We start from the raw sequence: 17,133 nt of genomic DNA, 5'->3' as shown, positions 1-17,133 counted from the left end.
GGCTCATGTCTAGCTTTTTATCCCCCAGTACTCCCAAGTTCTTCTTGGCAGGGCTGCTCTCAGTCCCTTCCTCCCCCAGCCTGTATTGATACCAGGGGTTGCCCCAACCCAGGTGCAGGACCTTACACTTGGCCTTGTTGAACCTCATGAGGTTCACACAGGCCCACTTCTCAAGCTTGTCCAGGTCCCTCTGGATAGCATCCCGCCCCTCAGGCATGTCGACCACACCACTCAGCTTGGTGTCATCTGCAAACTTGCTGAGGGTGCACTCGATCCCACTGTCTATGTTATTGAAGAAGACATTAAACAGTACCAGTCCCAGTACAGACCCCTGAGGGACACCACGTGTCACCGATCTCATCTGGACATTGAGCCATTGACCAATACCCTCTGGATGCGACAATGCAACCAATTCCTCACCCACCGAACAGTCCAATTTAGAGAGAAGGATGTTGTGGGGGACCGTGTCACAATGCTTTATGAAGAGCACCAGTGAAAGTAATACAGTGTTTTATTTAACTTGTCACCCATTCTGCAAGATAAAACAAGTCACAAGAAGCCAAGAATCTGAATGAGCTTTTCCACTTAAAGAATTCAATGAAAAAAAAGTGAGGCAACATCTCAAAAGGTATGACAGTCAGAGGCTGACTATTTCACACTGATATTTTTAACTGCACCAAATTCCTCAGCTATGGAATTGTTCCCTCAGCGTAGAGGCTGGAAGCTGGAGTGGTCATGTCAGAACTAAGGCTGGAGAATAAAGAAAACAACCCTACACTGGCCAGTTTAAGGTATGACTAACACAAATGACTCAGCAACTTACTCCACAGGAACACTGATGGGATAAGCGAATTCCAAGGGACCTTTACTAAGAACCTAAGAATGGCCTACTGGGTCTTTGAGTGTCCATTTATCCCAGTTGTATGGATCCCTAGGGAAAAATAAGGACAAGGAAACCTGCTTCCCAAATAGCCTCCCAGCCTCCAATTGTTTTCCACACCAGGGATTTCCTGAGCCAGACAGTTTGCCTATTTAGAGATATGACAATGGTGTTCTCTTCTAGCTATTCAACAGTCTCCCCCAAGCTCACGCAAGCTTTTAACATCTCCAACATCCCATGGCAAAAAGCTCCAACAATCTGCTGTATGCATAACTCCTCAAGTCAGCAATCTGAACATAAGTCAGCAGAACACCACTGCAGCAACAAAGGCAACATAGATCCTGGGCTGCATCCACAGACGCATTAGTAGCAGAGAGATGTGAACATCCCCCTCTACTCAGCATTTATCAGGTTGCACCTGGAATACTGTGTCCACTTCTGGACAGTCCAAAGGAGGGCTGTTAAGATCAATGGGCTGGAAAAACTGATCTATGAGGCAAGACTGAGGGAGTTAGGTCTTTTCTCCCTGCAGAAAAGAAGGCTTAGGGAGGAACTGATCACAGTATTCGTACCTAAAAGGCAGCTAGAAAGAGGATAGAGGCTCTCTCTTCACAAGGAGCCACATTGAGAAGACAAGGGGCAACAGGTACAAGTTGTACCAGGAGAGGTTTCCTCTTAATAGAGGAAAGATTTACAGTGAGAACAATCATTTACTGTAATAACCTCCCCAGGAATGTGGTAGAGTCCCCATCACTGAAGGCTTTCAAGATGTGACTGGACAGGGTGATAGATAATCTCATCTCAGCTCCCCTTCCCACAAAAGGTTCAGCCAGATGATTTCTTGAGGTCCCTTCCAACCTGGGCTGTTCTATGGTCCTGTGAACCTCCCTTTGTTTATTAGCGTGTCTCCCACTTCCTTCATTTGAAGGCTCCTCATAGTGTATTCTTTTATCAGAAAAAAAGCAAAAACAATTTCACTTATCTTTTCCATGCCACTCATTATTCTGAGGACCTCTATAATCTATCTTCATCTCCTTCTCCTAGCCTTAGAGCCCTCAGTCACTTCCACTCTTCGCATATTTTCCCCCTTCAATCATTTTGATGAGTTTTGTGTTACTATTCTGGAAGCTCTCCAGCCTCTTTAGCACCCCCTTTCTCCTAAAGTATTAGGAAGAGTAACTCAAATAGTCCTGTTTTGTTACCTTCTCCTTTAGGAGCCCTCAAGGAACCTAAAATTTAAATCCTGACTGACAGCCATACCCTCCACTAGCACAGGAGTTACTACAAGGTAACTATAATGCTACCATATAATCTCATGGCCTGTAAGAGATAGGACACAACTTCATTTTCACTGAACAGTAGGCTTTCCTCTGTACCTACAAGTAGCACCAGTGCGTAAAATCAAGCCTGCATGACATGTAGGACTGAGCTGGATGTGCACAAGCTACTAGTCCAATGCTGAACTCCAAACTACTGTCTGCAGTCCGCAAGAAAAGTTATAAAGCACATCCTGCCCCTGCAGATGGTGAACCTACCTGTCCCAGATCAAGTGGGATTTGGATTCATTAGTTGTCCAGGAAAGTATAAGAGTTCAGCTGGGAAGCCACAGACCCTGCAACTCACTTCAATATGTAGCTCAATTGTGAGAAGTAACAGGATACAAAGAATTCTTCGCCCTTTCTTGACCTATTCCTGGCTCTGAGCAATATATAAGCACATTAAACAAATTCTACAGTTGTTTCCTTACTCCCGTGGCTCACCTTTTTCCTAATAATTAAAATGCTTCTCACTGTACCTACCATTTGCATGCACGTTAATGCCAGGGAAAACAGCTTCCTGCTCTTAATGAAGCCTGTATAGATCACAAAAGAATCCAAATGTAATGATGAGCAAAGGAAATAGTACAAACCTGCGATAGCGGGGACGATAGGTAGGATTCCTATGAACTTGTTGATGAAGTTGTCCTCCTTCTGTGACCCCATCCTTGATTTCTCCCTCACCACCCTACAGCCAAAAGAAAACAGAAGACAGAGTCAAAGATGAAGTGTTATCTTATTTCACAGGCAGTATATTAACTATAAAGCCCAAAGATCTGAACACAAGTTCAAAACCAGTGTATCAGTACAGAAACACCAGGTAAAGCATACCAGGTAAAAAGAAGCAGCAGATACTCAAAGCTTTAATTTGGGCAAAGGTAAGAGTAGGACAGAACAAGAGCCAATAACACTGCCCTTGTTCCTCACAGTAACAGGCTAAGCTATCTGACAATACCTCCTCCCTGTCTGCCAAGAAAGGTAGAGAACCTGACAGTTCTCTGATGCCTATGAAAGTACATTTCAAGACATAATATTGCACTGTAAGGGGTAAACATGTTATGGAGAGGCAACTGTTCAACAGGACACTTCTGAATTTGGAAACCTAACTGAAAGACATCACACTGAAGCTCGCCAGAGACCACTTCTGGCTTCATTCTACACAAAGCCCTATTCCACAGAGAACTCCCACAAAAACCATGAAGAAATTTAAAGACAGAAAAACTGTACTACATCATGTCAAATACTCTCGTACACTCAACATTTTCAACCTTTCAGAGATGCGGTGGTTATCTTTCCCCTTTAGTTGTTAAGTGATAAAGCTGTATTTCATATTTTTTCCTAGTTTTGTTTTTTAAAATGCCAGCCATCAGTAATGTAATGTTTTATAAAACATTACATGATTTATAGTTCCCATTGTATTATTCTTCCCTTTAAAAGAAAGAATTTAACAAGAGATCTGGAAACAGAAGTGCATCTTCTGCATCTCATCAGGAAACAAAAGCTATTGCGGAAACAAAAGCTATTGCTTCCTGACAGCCTTCAATAGTCTACACTAAGTTTGACAGGTCTCCTTCCAATTCTACACAGCTATTTTAACCATCACCATCATATTTTGCTCTATTTTAACTGGCAATCTCAGGTAACTGCGTGGGCAGTGAACTTTTCTTTAGCTAAGATAGCATGATGATAAACACTTAGAAAGGCTGGAGCACTGTAGGTTGTAACAAGAAATCTTGGGGAATTAAATGAACGTCAGTGACCAACCTGGACAATCTTCTCTCCAAATACCCTCCAAATGCATTAATAATTTCAAGAACTCTTTGTAGCTTTCCAAGTTTCAAAAAAGCACAGAGACATGGCCTAAAGGCAACTGGAATATTTCACATGCTGTACCTAGAAATAGCTATACCAGCTATTCTTAACAATATGACAGGGTCAGCTGCTGAGGTAGAGAGAAATCAGCATTCAGTTAAAAAACCCACAATCATAAATAACATTATCCATTATGTTCCCTCATGTATAAAACTGATCAGGATAACTAAATATCCACAGGAACTCCCACTGACTAAGTAGATAATAATAACAGGTAGCATCTGATAGCAGCTGAGAAGTATGAGAGACTCAGAACCCAAAAGGAAAATTACACTTCTGAGCTTACGACAGCATTATACTAGTATCTACTTTGCAATACCATTCTGTCCTGTTTGCATCAAGATACTTTGTACTACATAACTTTACAGTTTAATAGACCTGTGATGGGTGGTCAGAAGCATCTCAGACAGTAAGGTCTAGCACAGCTAGTATTGTGATTCAGAGGTCTTGGGATTTGCCTTTTGTGAAGCAAGGACCTAATGCTGCTCCTGATCTCACTCTCTTCCTCACATGAGGACTGGCAAAGCACAGAAACAGGAGGAGAGAGCAGCAAGATGTGAAGGGAAGAGAGGACGCAGAACTAAAACAATCCTGAACATGTTCCAGCACAATCACCATTTCTCTTTTCCAGGATTTCTGAGCAAGCACACATGGAATCTGCACTCAGTTCTAGCACTGCAATACCAGAAATATGGAACCACAGAGGCCTAGTAGGTCTTGTCTGAGGGATAATGTGCTGGAAGCTAACAAAGCATCAACCAACCTAATCGTAGTGAGGGGCACACAACAATATTCTTCATCAGCCAAAGCTCTCTTATAGTACTTGGCAATCAGCATCACATTCACAGCTCTTTAAAAGGCAGTATTGAATTTCTACATGTTTTTAATGGCACAGCCCAAGTTCACTCCTCCCTACAAAGGGCTGCATTGGAATCTCAGATAAAAGACTCCATCTCCTGAAAGAATGACTGAACCTTGAAAGCAATGCAAACATTTTCCTATTCATCTTGAACTGAATGTTGCTATGTCAGTATTTTAAATGGGTTTGGCTTAAACAATCAGTTGAAAACAGAATAGCGAAGGAACTGGGTTGCTTAGCCCAGAAGTTCTGATAATTTCCTGCATCTCCTATAGTATCACAAAAATTCAATTAACACATTACACTAGTATCACTGTCAATTGATCTAGGTCTATGGGCCAGAAGTGAAGTATGGCTCCAGAATAAAAGTCAGAAGTCACTGAAACAGGTGCAATTTGACCAGAAAACAGAACCTGAGCTTTGTGGTCTTGTTTTAGTATACTGACAGTAAGTATATTAGATTTATTTATTAGGAAAGCTCTATTTGTACTCTTAAAAGTACCACACCATGTCTAGCACACACATGATCCAGTTCACTCAGTCTCCTCCACAGGAACCTTCCAACTCACTGTAATACCTTCTAACAAAACATTATGTCATTCTAAAGGACAAATGAATGAAGCTGGTCTGCTGCACTCTGTTTTCCTCTGAAGATGACTAAAATAGGCAGGCTGGCTGTGATTCCCCATGAAGATCTCACACAGATTTCTCTAGCCCTAAAATAGTACAAAATTTTATTGCTGTCCCCCAAAGAAAAGCTTTGTAAGCATTAACTGTAACTGCAATGAGCTTTTTACTCATTTACTTCCCCTAATTTCTTCTTCATTTGTTCTTACATCTCTTCAGATCAGTCTCTAGCTTTTGTGTAATACTATTAATCTTTTCAGGTCTCCTCTCTACAAGAAAGAGTCAGCCTATAAAACAGCTCTCAAACTATTTTGCTTATTTTCCGACTCACTGGCAGAGGCTTCTTCTATTAGTAATGCACACAGTATGTACATGAGGACATCATCAGTTCTCAAGGTTATTCCATGATTCATTGTCTGTTCTAACATCCTGACTATAGCTCCACACACATGTCTATGTTGTCACAGTTCAATGAAGAGCACAGCCTCTTTTCTGTAGTAGATACAGTTAAGAAATTTTTCATATGAACAAGTACTTCTACTTTCCACAGAATTCTCCATGCAATCCAGACAGTTGCATTGGAGCTGGTTAAATACCTCAGATTCCTCCAGGTTCTCTTCACTCAAGAAATCCACACGTGTTCAAAACCAGACCCAGTAAGTTACAGGCAGAGTACAGACACATTTGAGCTAGCATGGCAAACAAAGGATAGCATCTTTGGTTTGCCTAAAATCATGCCAGTAAGCAAGGATACATCAACTCTTGCTGCGCTGCAAGGTTGGACTGGAGCTGCTAACAGACATCAATTAAGAGTTCTTAAAACCTGGAAGGCCACCATGTCAAAAGTCATCTCAACAAATTAAACAATTTTTTTCAGTAAATACAGGATTGATGATGTGGGCAGCTGAGCTCTGAGAAAACCTTTCACCTCTGCAGCCTAGTAGATCTTTAAGCATAGCAGGCCTGGGTACACTGAAATCTTTTCTTTTAGGCATGCAGCAAAAGTTGCCTGCAGCTGAGTAAATATCCTTTCAGCAAACACAGCCCAGAGTGCCATACCATCAGCAACTCAAACTCTCAGAAATATCCTGCAGGACAGTTAGCAAAAAACACTTCCTCAAGTAGAGAGGCACAACCTTTAATGCACCTGTTAATGGGATCATACAGAATAGTGTATACATACTGCTATGGCTCACAGATATTGCTACCTTTCTCCCCCCTTTACGCACATGGGAATGGAAGGGGAAAGAGGAAGCCTTGTTAAAGGAAAAGGATATTAGAAAGAAGCATCTTTCTAGATGCAGTAGACATGCAGTTTCAATGTGAAGAAAGTATTAACTGATGCAAGTGAAAAATCTGCAAAAGGAAATATTGATGGCCAAGTTTGAGTGGTTTCACTGACCTACACTAGGACAACTTCAGAGACAGTCCCTGAACAGCCCTTTGCAGTCCCTGCAAAGACTTCCTTAAAGTGGAGCTTCGACTTGTTCAGGCAACTAATAAGTGAGTGGGTAAGAAGGCCCAGCAGAATTGGTTGCACCTCAAACTAGCTCAGAACACAAGAAGGGTCCACTGCAACATGCAGAAAGTTGAGCAGGCATAGCAGAACATCAACTTTGGCTGCACAAGGAACTCTTGACTGAGCTCAAATATGAAACAGAAGTATCACTTAAACAAGTCTTACACATACAGGACTACACAGGATACATTCAAGAGTGCTGAAGGAGCTGGCCAGTGTCACTGCCTGGCCAGTATCATCTTTGAAAGGTCACAGCAACCATGGAGTTTACTTTGTTACCTGTTAGAGTGGCATGCTAAGGGAATAGTAGCATAAGGTCTTCATCATCTTTGAATGAAACAGAATTTACTCTTAACAGATGATACCAAATCCAGAGAAGCAGTCAATGCATTGATGGGAAGACCTGACATTCAGAGGATACTCAACAAGCTAAAGAGAAGGACCAAACCTCATGAACAAAGGGAAACAATGAACACCCAGGTTAATGTCCTTTTGTAAATTATCATTTGCAAGTTTTGAAGGCTGTAATTCTTCCAGAGTCAATGATCTCAGAGAAAGAGCAGTATGTTTTAGGTTATGAAATGAGAGATGACTTCATAGGACATCAGGCACTGGTCACACAACAGCTAAGGTCTGGTACCCACACCAAATCAGTCTGGGGACTCAGATATAAGCAAGCCAAAGGAAAAGTGTGACATCACAATTTTTTGCCCCTTGTGTACATCTTCAAGTACCAGGATCCAACTGTGTTAGTGTCACATGCAAACAAGATTTTTAGCTGCATGAGTTTGTGTTAGACATCCAAGAGAACATGTCCCCACACGAGTACCCTGAGACTGAATGTTCCCCATGTCCAAGTTAGGTCTTGCATTGTCACTCTTCAGGCAGAAAGAAACAGCTGCTTTCCACACTCAGCAGTACACAGGGTTGTCTAAGCCTTGATATGTCTGCTCATTTAAAGTCTGAAGCAGCTCCAAGACAACACCAATACCACCAACTAAAGCATTCACTCCCAATAAAGACAGTTGAGGGAGATTTTCATCTCAGGAGAGCAAAAGGAAACAGAATCAATACTGGAATGTAGCTGGTTGATGAGCTAACAAATAAGACTGGAAACATCAAAGCGCTGAACAAAACCAAGTATCCTAGTTCTCTACCACTTGGCGTGAAAGCTGAAGCTGCAAACTGTATTGACACAAAAACAAAGACATACTCAGTAATAAGCCATCAGTTACCAGCACCAACTTCTAGCCGTCTCCAAGGGACTCAGGAAGAACACCTTTCACATATTTAAGGCTCAGTGGTGGCCAGCAGGATTAAAGAAAAGACCTCATGATAGCTAGTAAAACAGCTAGGCTTTAAAGAAGGATTTGACAACATTTTTTCCATTCGCCCCCCCTGTAGAACAAGATGAGAAGAAAGTTATGTTGCTTGGGCAGAGACTTCCACCATGGCTCTCATATTGGATCATTCACACACTTCTGCAAGAGATGATCACAGACTCAACTATTAAAGAAAAGATAAATCAAGCCTGGAGTATGTTCCAGTTAGTTGAATTGTTCCAGTCACCAATTTAGCACAAGCACGATGTGGACAGGAGTAGTAACTGCTAGAACTACAGCCATGTACCTCATACTTACTCCCCCCTCTGCAAAAGCTTGCAGAGAAGCTTCTTAGGAAGGCTTGCAGATGTTATGAACAGTGGTGCGTAGCTACTTTAGAGAAAAAATGCATCCTTACACTAAACTGCTGTAGGCAGAGGCCTATGAAGGGACAGTACATGGAGGTTTCAACTAGTTGGTCAAACTACTACCATGTCATGCAGAAGTGACAAACTTCTAAACAAATCCCATTTTCCAAGTAACCTTCCCAAGTTATGGTTATACTACTTAGAGTAATATAAATATTTCCCCTTGCTTCAGGTAAAGGGCATGGTGAACCACTTAGGTGTCTCACTTCTTTGTGTTTACTCTTAAACAGATGCTTTTAACACATTCTAGAAAGACTTGCCAAGGAAAGGCCTACAGGACACCCAATAATAGAAAGTATCAGTATCAACATCAATGATGTGCTGGAGGAACCCAGAATATTACTGAAGAACACTCACAACTTAGTTAAGCATTGACAGTTTACTATATGCCAGTGCTGAACCTGTAGTTCCCTCTCACGAGAGGGCTGGAAGCAGGATGACCACCACTAAAGAAATTAAACTTACACTTCGAGGTGGTCCACGGCGTCGGCCAAAATAGCCACGTCGATAGCGGCGCCGGTCTGCAGCATAGCGGCTGCCTTCTACAGGGACTCCATCTGGACCAGTGACATTAGCTGCTTCTGCACCCTAGAAGGCCAAAAGAAAGTAAACCAGGGTGGTGTGAGAAAAGAACAACAAGCTACAGGGAGAAGATAAAACAGGAAAGAGGCTTTTTTGCATCAGTTCCAAGCTACAGAGATTCCTTCTTCCCATGTAGTGCAAAAGCAGGTTTGTTATTCTCAACCCCATAACCAAGAGTTATGATCATGAGTTAAGAGCCTATCAGGCAGACTGAGTTCACAGGAAAAAGCAAGAAGCAACTGATTAAAAGACAAAAAAAAAAATCAAAAAAGCTCAGAAAACTAAAAAAAAACCCAACATGTTTGAGAAAGTAGAAGTGCAAAGAACTTGAAGGTTCTTACAGTTATTAAGCTACCAGACTCCGAGACAAATTCTTCAGGGCAATACATGCCTCAGTTAATGCTTATTGGGCAGGCCGCAAGCTTCAAATGCTCTATCAAGTAAAAATTACAGGTTCTAGAAGCACTAGGATGTAGTTAAAGTAGAGTTTTGATACATATCTAGAAACACTTCTTAATGAAGCCTTTAAAAAACAGATCTTCCACAGAAAAGTTGTATGAATGCCACCCACCCCAGGGATTAACATATTAGACAAAAACACCAGATACACAGCTAAGGTTCTGTGTTATCCCCCACTAGAGTGATGTTAACTCTGTTGGACCACACACCTAAGTCTCCATAATCTCTCACCTTCTCTCCCTCGACCACATCAAATTCTACAGTCTCTCCATCACCAACACTGCGCAGATATTTCCGTGGGTTGTTTTTCTTTATCGCCGTCTTTAAAGAAAGAAGATACAGAAAAATATATTATTTTATCTTACTTATTATCTTAGACATTCATAGCCCTGTAGATGAGGGAAGGACAGTATTCTTCTGCTACAATCCCAACTCCTCACACCAGATCAGTCACCATGCCAAGATATTTTAAATACACAGATGTCTCTCTTATTCCACAGGCCGCCCAATACTCAGTCAAGGTTTACTCCTTTCTCAATACTTATGAATTTACAAATCAGCTGTTGCCCCAGGATCCCCTCTGTCAAATCTACTAAATACCCAGATCATTACAACTTTCTGTATGAAGATTTCACACTGAGTGTTTGATGTCCTGCAAGCTGTACCAAGGCAGCTCCAGCAGCAAGTGTGGCCCATGCCTTCACAGTCATTAGGAGACCTGTAGACCATCTACAGAGAACTTAAGACCATGAGCATTTTTCTGGAAGATGGCATTAACTATAAGGTATCACAGCAACTCATAGTAACTAGAGAAGAATTACTATAACTTTGGTGTAACATAAATAAGCATTTTACTTAAGCACTGTAAGGGAGACCCCCAAAAATTAGGTGAGTCTCTAAAGAACACAGCAATAACACCAGAACAGACAATCACAGTCTTAGTCATCTCCTAGACAGAAACCCCAAAATTCTATTAACAACACGGCTTCAGATCAAAACCGGTTGAAAACCTCCTCAGACTCACAGGAACACTCAAACCTCCCGGAGCGATTTTCAGCCTGTCAACTATGGACGCTTTTCACTCGTGGAGTATTTCTAGGATTCCACAAAAGGAAGTTAGCAAGACAAGCCTACTATCTCTTCATTAGGTAAGGGTTCACAAACTGGAAGAAGCCAGGGGAGAAAAAACCCAAACAAAACCAAAACACACACATTGTACAAGCCAATCTAGTAGCCAGCTTTTTACTGAAGTTCTCGTAGATTATTAAAGACCAATTCACTTTAAGTTTCCTGATATGGGCATCTTCTGTTAGCATGAAGGAGGCAGGTACAGATCCAGCAGATAGAAGCACACACAGAAATACAGGGCACAAATCTGGCTTAAGAAATGCGATGTAGGACAGAAACAGAAGAGACAGTTGTCATATCTGTCTGCAGTTCAAGAGAAACAGGCAGAATGAAGACCAATTGAGTTGTTGCGTGTGCGTGGCAACTATATTCATTCAGTCAACAATAGCCCAAAAGTATTTCCCACTGAAGGAAAAGTTTTAATCAGTTCAAAGTTGAGCTTGACCAGTTTAGGAAAAGTATTCTCATTGTTGCTGAATACAGTCCCCTTTGTGTTTCAGGCAATAGGCCAGCATGTCCTTTTAGTCCCACATCTAGCCACACCTTTCCCTGTACCCTGCAGTGTCCCTGAACAGCTTAAGGAAGAATGCGAGAGTGTACATATTATTGCTACCAAAGCAAAAACAACCCAAGAGGGTTGTTTTTTTTGTTTTTTGATACAGGAAGAGAACGAGCTGCTCAAGTGAATTCTTTGGGGAATTACTTTACAAAGCAGAGACTCCCACCATCAGCTGAGACAGTTCTGTTTGCTTTCCGCTGGCCTATTAGTGTAACTGCCCCATTTCTAAAATCAGCTGGAAGTGCTAGCTTTTCCATAAATGCTATACACTAATACCAAAATCATTATCTCCACTGCAGATTAAGGGTTTAATTCTTTCACCACCACTTGTCCTGAGACAACTGACTCAAACTCGTAAGACTTGTGCTCTGCATATGACAGAGATGTTAACAAGCTGTATTCCAAACTCCTTCGCCGTCCTTGTAAGTGCAGAGGAAGAAAGGACTACCAGATTTCTTTTCACCAGAGGGTGTACTTAAGATTAATCAAGCTCCTCAAACATCCTCCAAGCGTAATGGAAGAAATTCAACAGGATTCCACATGTTCTGTTCCAGCTTTATGGACAGAAATGTCAAAATTCAGATTTGCAATTGAATAACCTGCCAATAGGAGATAGAGTAGGTTGAAGTTTGTTTTATAAAGGCAACCAGGAACAATTTTGAGTAAGTCCTAGAATTCAGAGCAGAAACTATACGGCTTTACTACTTACTACTTCAGCTGCAGGTAAACATTGCTGAAATAAGCCTCTAACAAGCCTAAGCTCTAAGCTTGATGAAAAGACTTTTACTCTGTATATCCACACAGGAGAGCACACTATTCTCCCTGTTACTGTTCACCAGCATCCTGCAGGCTCCAGCTTTTTTAATTCAAGAGACAGATGTTTTGTGTTAACACAGACAGCACTCAACAATTAAGACAGAGCCTTTCCTTTCCCAAGGGGACACCGATGAACAGACAGCTCTAAGAGTCTTCAGAGCTAGTTCAGTGTTTTGTTTGGAAGTTATTTCCATACCCTCATGATATCACCACATCATGTGCACATCCAGCATTGTCACAATAACAGCCGAAATTTATTACACCAGTTACTGGTGCATGTACACCAGGCTGTGCACAATGAATACAAGCCAGTGAAGAAAAAGAAAGACCTGTGCAGAAGAGATTAACTCCTCCTCACTGCTTGTGATTCAAACTATGCCTAATTAAATTGCACTTCTCTGGCTACTGACACTTTTAATGGTGTTAAATTGCAAGACCCTCCTCCCCCCTCCAGACACACTCCACTCCACTAGGCAGATCAATCCCTATTGCTCCCTATTGCTCTAACTGACACAGTGCCCTAGACAGCACCTTGCATGAACCAACCAGCCAAGGATGCAAGCAAGACAAAGCAGGTGAAAGAACTGCCCTTCCCCAAAACACTGCTTGGCTCCCCCGCAAGACAAGGGGTTAATTCAACGCAAGCTATGCATGCCCTAAGGAGAAAAGCATTTTAATCTGTACTAGGTTTATAAATAGCATCCAATAGCCAAGACACTGAGCGTTAACCCCCATTCCAATCATGAGATCGGCCTGTTCCCTCCCTGTTGCGGATGCGTGCCGGGGAGGCAGGGAGGAGGCTGTATCTATTCAACTAGGTCAGCCTTATTCTGAAGGGATTAGGCATGTAATCCAGCTCCTCCCGGGACAGGCACGAGGAGGAGGGGCAGAACCAGCACTAACCATGAAGAGGAAGCTTACAGCAGGATGTTTGCTTACGCAGTGGATTTGCCTCCCTTGCCAGGCGCGCCCCGTCCGCTGGCCCTGCCGAGCCAAGCACTCAGGCGAGAGCTCCAGCCAGAAAACCCCAGGCTCTGGTAGGGAGCACGTTCACATACAGGAACAGCTTGAGATGGAAGAGCTGAGGAACACCGGATTGCAGCCAACCCAGGCCAGAGCTGGAAGCATCTACTCTGCCATGCATAGCCTACCAACAGGATTAATCAGATGCAAGCTTGCACATGATGTGTTATTTCTGAAACATCAAGCCAGTTTTGCTCAGTGCTCACTACAAGAGGATTTCAGCCACAGGAGATGAGAAATAAGTTACCCACAACACACACCAGTTTACATTTAGATGAATAATCTCCACAGGTGAAGGAGACAAAACAACACAGATAATACTAGCTTGCTGTGGGCCTTCATTGTTTGGGTCTCCGCAGGCAAACTTCCCAAGCAGAATAACAACTGATCCACGTTATCTCTGTCATCAGCGAGGATTTCAGCCACAGGAGATGAGAAATAAGTTACCCACAACACACACCAGTTTACATTTAGATGAATAATCTCCACAGGTGAAGGAGACAAAACAACACAGATAATACTAGCTTGCTGTGGGCCTTCATTGTTTGGGTCTCCGCAGGCAAACTTCCCAAGCAGAATAACAACTGATCCATGTTATCTCTGTCATCAGCACAACAACCATTTTCCAGGATATCTTCTCATAGGTCTCAGAGACCTCGTTTGTCTTCAAGCGAGTTTTACAGTGCTCCCTATGCAGAACATGTTCCTGCTACTAGAACTCTTCCCACCTTCTCTGGATGCATTCCCATCAGGCTGCAGATACAGCATCTGTATCAGTGTGCACACAGCACACAGTCATTAAGGAAAGAGGGTGACCATTAGAAAATGGTACATGTATCAAGAGCTCTTGCTCCCAGTCCACCCGCTCAACCCGGAGTGTGTACTGCACACACTTCTGACATCTTCACTCATTACAGGCACTAGACTTACTCCCTCCCAGCTTCATCCATTTTAGGGATAACAGGTCTACACCCCTTGACCCAGAGAAAGTTATCACAGGCTCTTTAGTCATGAAGCCACAAAACCCAGCACGTTTAACACAACTACATATGCACATATCCTCATCCTTTGTGACCAACTCTGAATGCAAGTTTCCTGGTTACATTTGATGGAAATACTGCCAGTTACACCACAGAGAAAGCTCATGCTTTTAAGAATCACATGGGCCTGCAGACATTTCATACGGGACAAGCTCCAGGGGCAATATTTCATTTTCTGGTGAAGCAAAAGTATCAGATGATGCAAAACCAGACCTAAGCCAACTAATCAGTTTATATCAGCATGGAGACAGCATCTTCTGTCTTCCCATTAGTTGCCTGTGACCTGAGAGTCTCAGTATGAACTTAGAACAGGCTACTGACAGTTCAAGGAAAGTTAACCAATGACAAGCTGCTGGGCAACCTCTCTGGGCTTGGGCACACTTGGCACACAGCCTTCCTCCTCTTCTTCCCAAGAGCAGCTGCCTCATGCAGCAACAGCTGATGGCAACCCAGGCTGGTCAAGAGCCAGACCGGATCACTTTCTCTCCAATACCAGGGAGGGCAGACAGAACAGACCTGCAAATGAAGAGGGTAGGAAGAAACGAAAGACACAAGGAGCATGAGGAAGTGGGGGGGGGGGAAAGACAACAAGTAGCAAGGTATTTACAAAACAGAGGAGTCATCACCCCAGGGAAGCGACAACCAAACAAAACTACACCAAAAAACCCAAAAGACTTTAGTGCTCAAATCAGAGCAGACAAAAGAAAGCATGAAGCATAATACCTACTCCTTCAGTTATAACTCCAGAGAAAAGGAAAACACACCCTAATATTCCTCCCTGAAAATTTCAACGTACATGTCCATTCAAGGCATTTGTGGTAAGTATTCTAAGAAACCAGGACAAGGTTGGGTGGCTGTTTCAGGAAGTTGCATTAGAAATCTATCATAATGCACATCTCTAAGTACAATTACTGCTGTCTTACCTGATGAACAAACACATCTTCTTTGGTATCATTTCTGCGAAAAGAAAGTGAGAAGTCGTAAGAGTTTAGACTAAGAGACTTAAATAGAAATCCACGACTTCACAAGTGAAGCCCTCCTTCCCCCAGCCTGTAGTACATCCCCTAGATTCCATACATTCTGTGTAAGTCTATGCTACTAAGACCCTGCTCTGAATTTCCAGGGTCATATGCTTGACAGCAGAAAGGACTCTCCATCCTTCAGAAGGGTGAGAGGACAGGGGGAGGTTCTCTGCAAACTTTTGGCAAGCGTTCAATATTTTGTTTTGACACGGGGCAGAGTTAATGAGTGGACTGCTTGCCTTTCACCATTCCACCCCCCAAAAAAACTTCCACAGGGGCTGCAACCTGAGCTGTTACCCTAGAGGTCAAGCAAGACTATCAACAGGACTGGCCACAGCTGTTAACAGAGCTCTCCTTTCAGTGAAACTCAAAGCAACCATGCACAAGAGGTGTTCAAAAGAGTCCACTGGAGGCGGACCCAGACATGAACATGAGGTTGTCTGGATTAAGGCCAGCCAGTTCAGGCTTCTGCACGCAAAACATGAAGACATGTCTGAGACCTTGATTCTGTGTTCCCATACAACAGAAAGAGCCTAGACCCTGCTGTCTGTTCACTCAATTCTTTCTCTGCAGAGGGAACAGGTGGGTCAAAGAATTTGTGAAGATAATGCATAATCCAAAACTTGTTGCGCTGGACTGAAGTAATAGTAGACTTCAGTTTAGGAAGAAAGCTAACAAGTTATTACACCATATCCAGCTGAAGGCTCTCACATCAACTGCTATGAAAGACTGTAGGAGTACTTCCTAACTCCAGCTTTTCTCCTAAGCTTACATAACACTGGATAGTAGTCTCCAGAGACTGGGATTAATATCGCACCAGATGGCTTCAGATCCATGAAATGGGGCACTTCCACCCCTTTCTACAGTGTCCGACTTACCCAAATCACCTGCTGTGTAACAGTTCAAGGACTTGCAGGACAAAATCAGAGAATCTCAATGTGTATTTAGAGTAGGTAACTGACCAATCAGTTAACACTTCAATTTTTATCCAAAATTATTCCCCCTCATCCTCCAACCTTACTTGCACCTTTAAAAAGAGCCAGGCAGCCATGAAAGAACATACAGCTCTTAAAAGGTGTAGTATGAATAAACACGAGAAACACGTAACAGACCAAATTGTCATGATTTTGACCCTTTCTGTTCTCTTCCCCTTACATACAACCTTTGATGGTGCGGGGGGGGTTGGAGGGTGGTAAGAAAGAGTCCCCTCAGATGATATCAGAGTTTGTTGAATGCCTGGCCAAATCTGGCCAACAACTGCATGAACTTGTAGCCAGGTCCTCAGGTCTCTGCTGCAATTACCAACACATGGCATATTATCTGTACCATGAGTCTTAGTACAGTAAAAATATGACAGTCAAAATTTAAACATACCTGTTGATAAAGCCATATCCATTTCTGACATTGAACCACTTGACTGTGCCAAGAACTTTGGTGGCTGGAAAGAAAAAGTTATAGAAGTTACTCTAAAACATAATGAAGTACAAGAATGTTACAAAAATACTTTTCTACCTGCACATGAAGTCACAACCAGACCTATTCTGCTCCTTTAACACTCAAAGTGTACCTTCATCTCCCACTTTAGTTTATACTAACAAAGTAGCAGGAAGCAACACTTTCACTTGCTATTCTTCAGCCAAGAGTTTACCACACAGCATCTAGAATGAAGTCCAGCTCTATT

At 42.5% G+C, this 17,133-nt stretch overlaps 1 protein-coding gene across 1 annotated transcript in view; it reads right to left on the bottom strand.

Annotated features, from left to right (window-relative positions):
• YBX3 (Y box binding protein 3) overlaps positions 1-16,890 on the bottom strand; it is a gene marked incomplete at its 5' end in the record, with an annotated part of 21,293 nt that extends 4,403 nt beyond the window's left edge. Inside the window, 5 exons of the mRNA XM_009583677.1 lie at positions 2,790-2,884; positions 9,289-9,411; positions 10,096-10,185; positions 15,354-15,387; positions 16,827-16,890. Of these exons, the coding sequence (XP_009581972.1) occupies positions 2,790-2,884; positions 9,289-9,411; positions 10,096-10,185; positions 15,354-15,387; positions 16,827-16,890 (406 nt within the window). The remainder of the gene's footprint in view (positions 1-2,789; positions 2,885-9,288; positions 9,412-10,095; positions 10,186-15,353; positions 15,388-16,826) is intronic.
• Between the last annotated feature and the right edge of the window lie 243 nt (positions 16,891-17,133).

Source organism: Fulmarus glacialis, unplaced genomic scaffold (genome assembly GCF_000690835.1).
Source record: "Fulmarus glacialis isolate BGI_N327 unplaced genomic scaffold, ASM69083v1 scaffold11588, whole genome shotgun sequence".
Taxonomy (NCBI): Eukaryota; Metazoa; Chordata; class Aves; order Procellariiformes; family Procellariidae; genus Fulmarus; species Fulmarus glacialis.
Note: the sequence above shows the minus strand (reverse complement) of the source record. Positions and strands in the feature narration are given on the sequence as shown.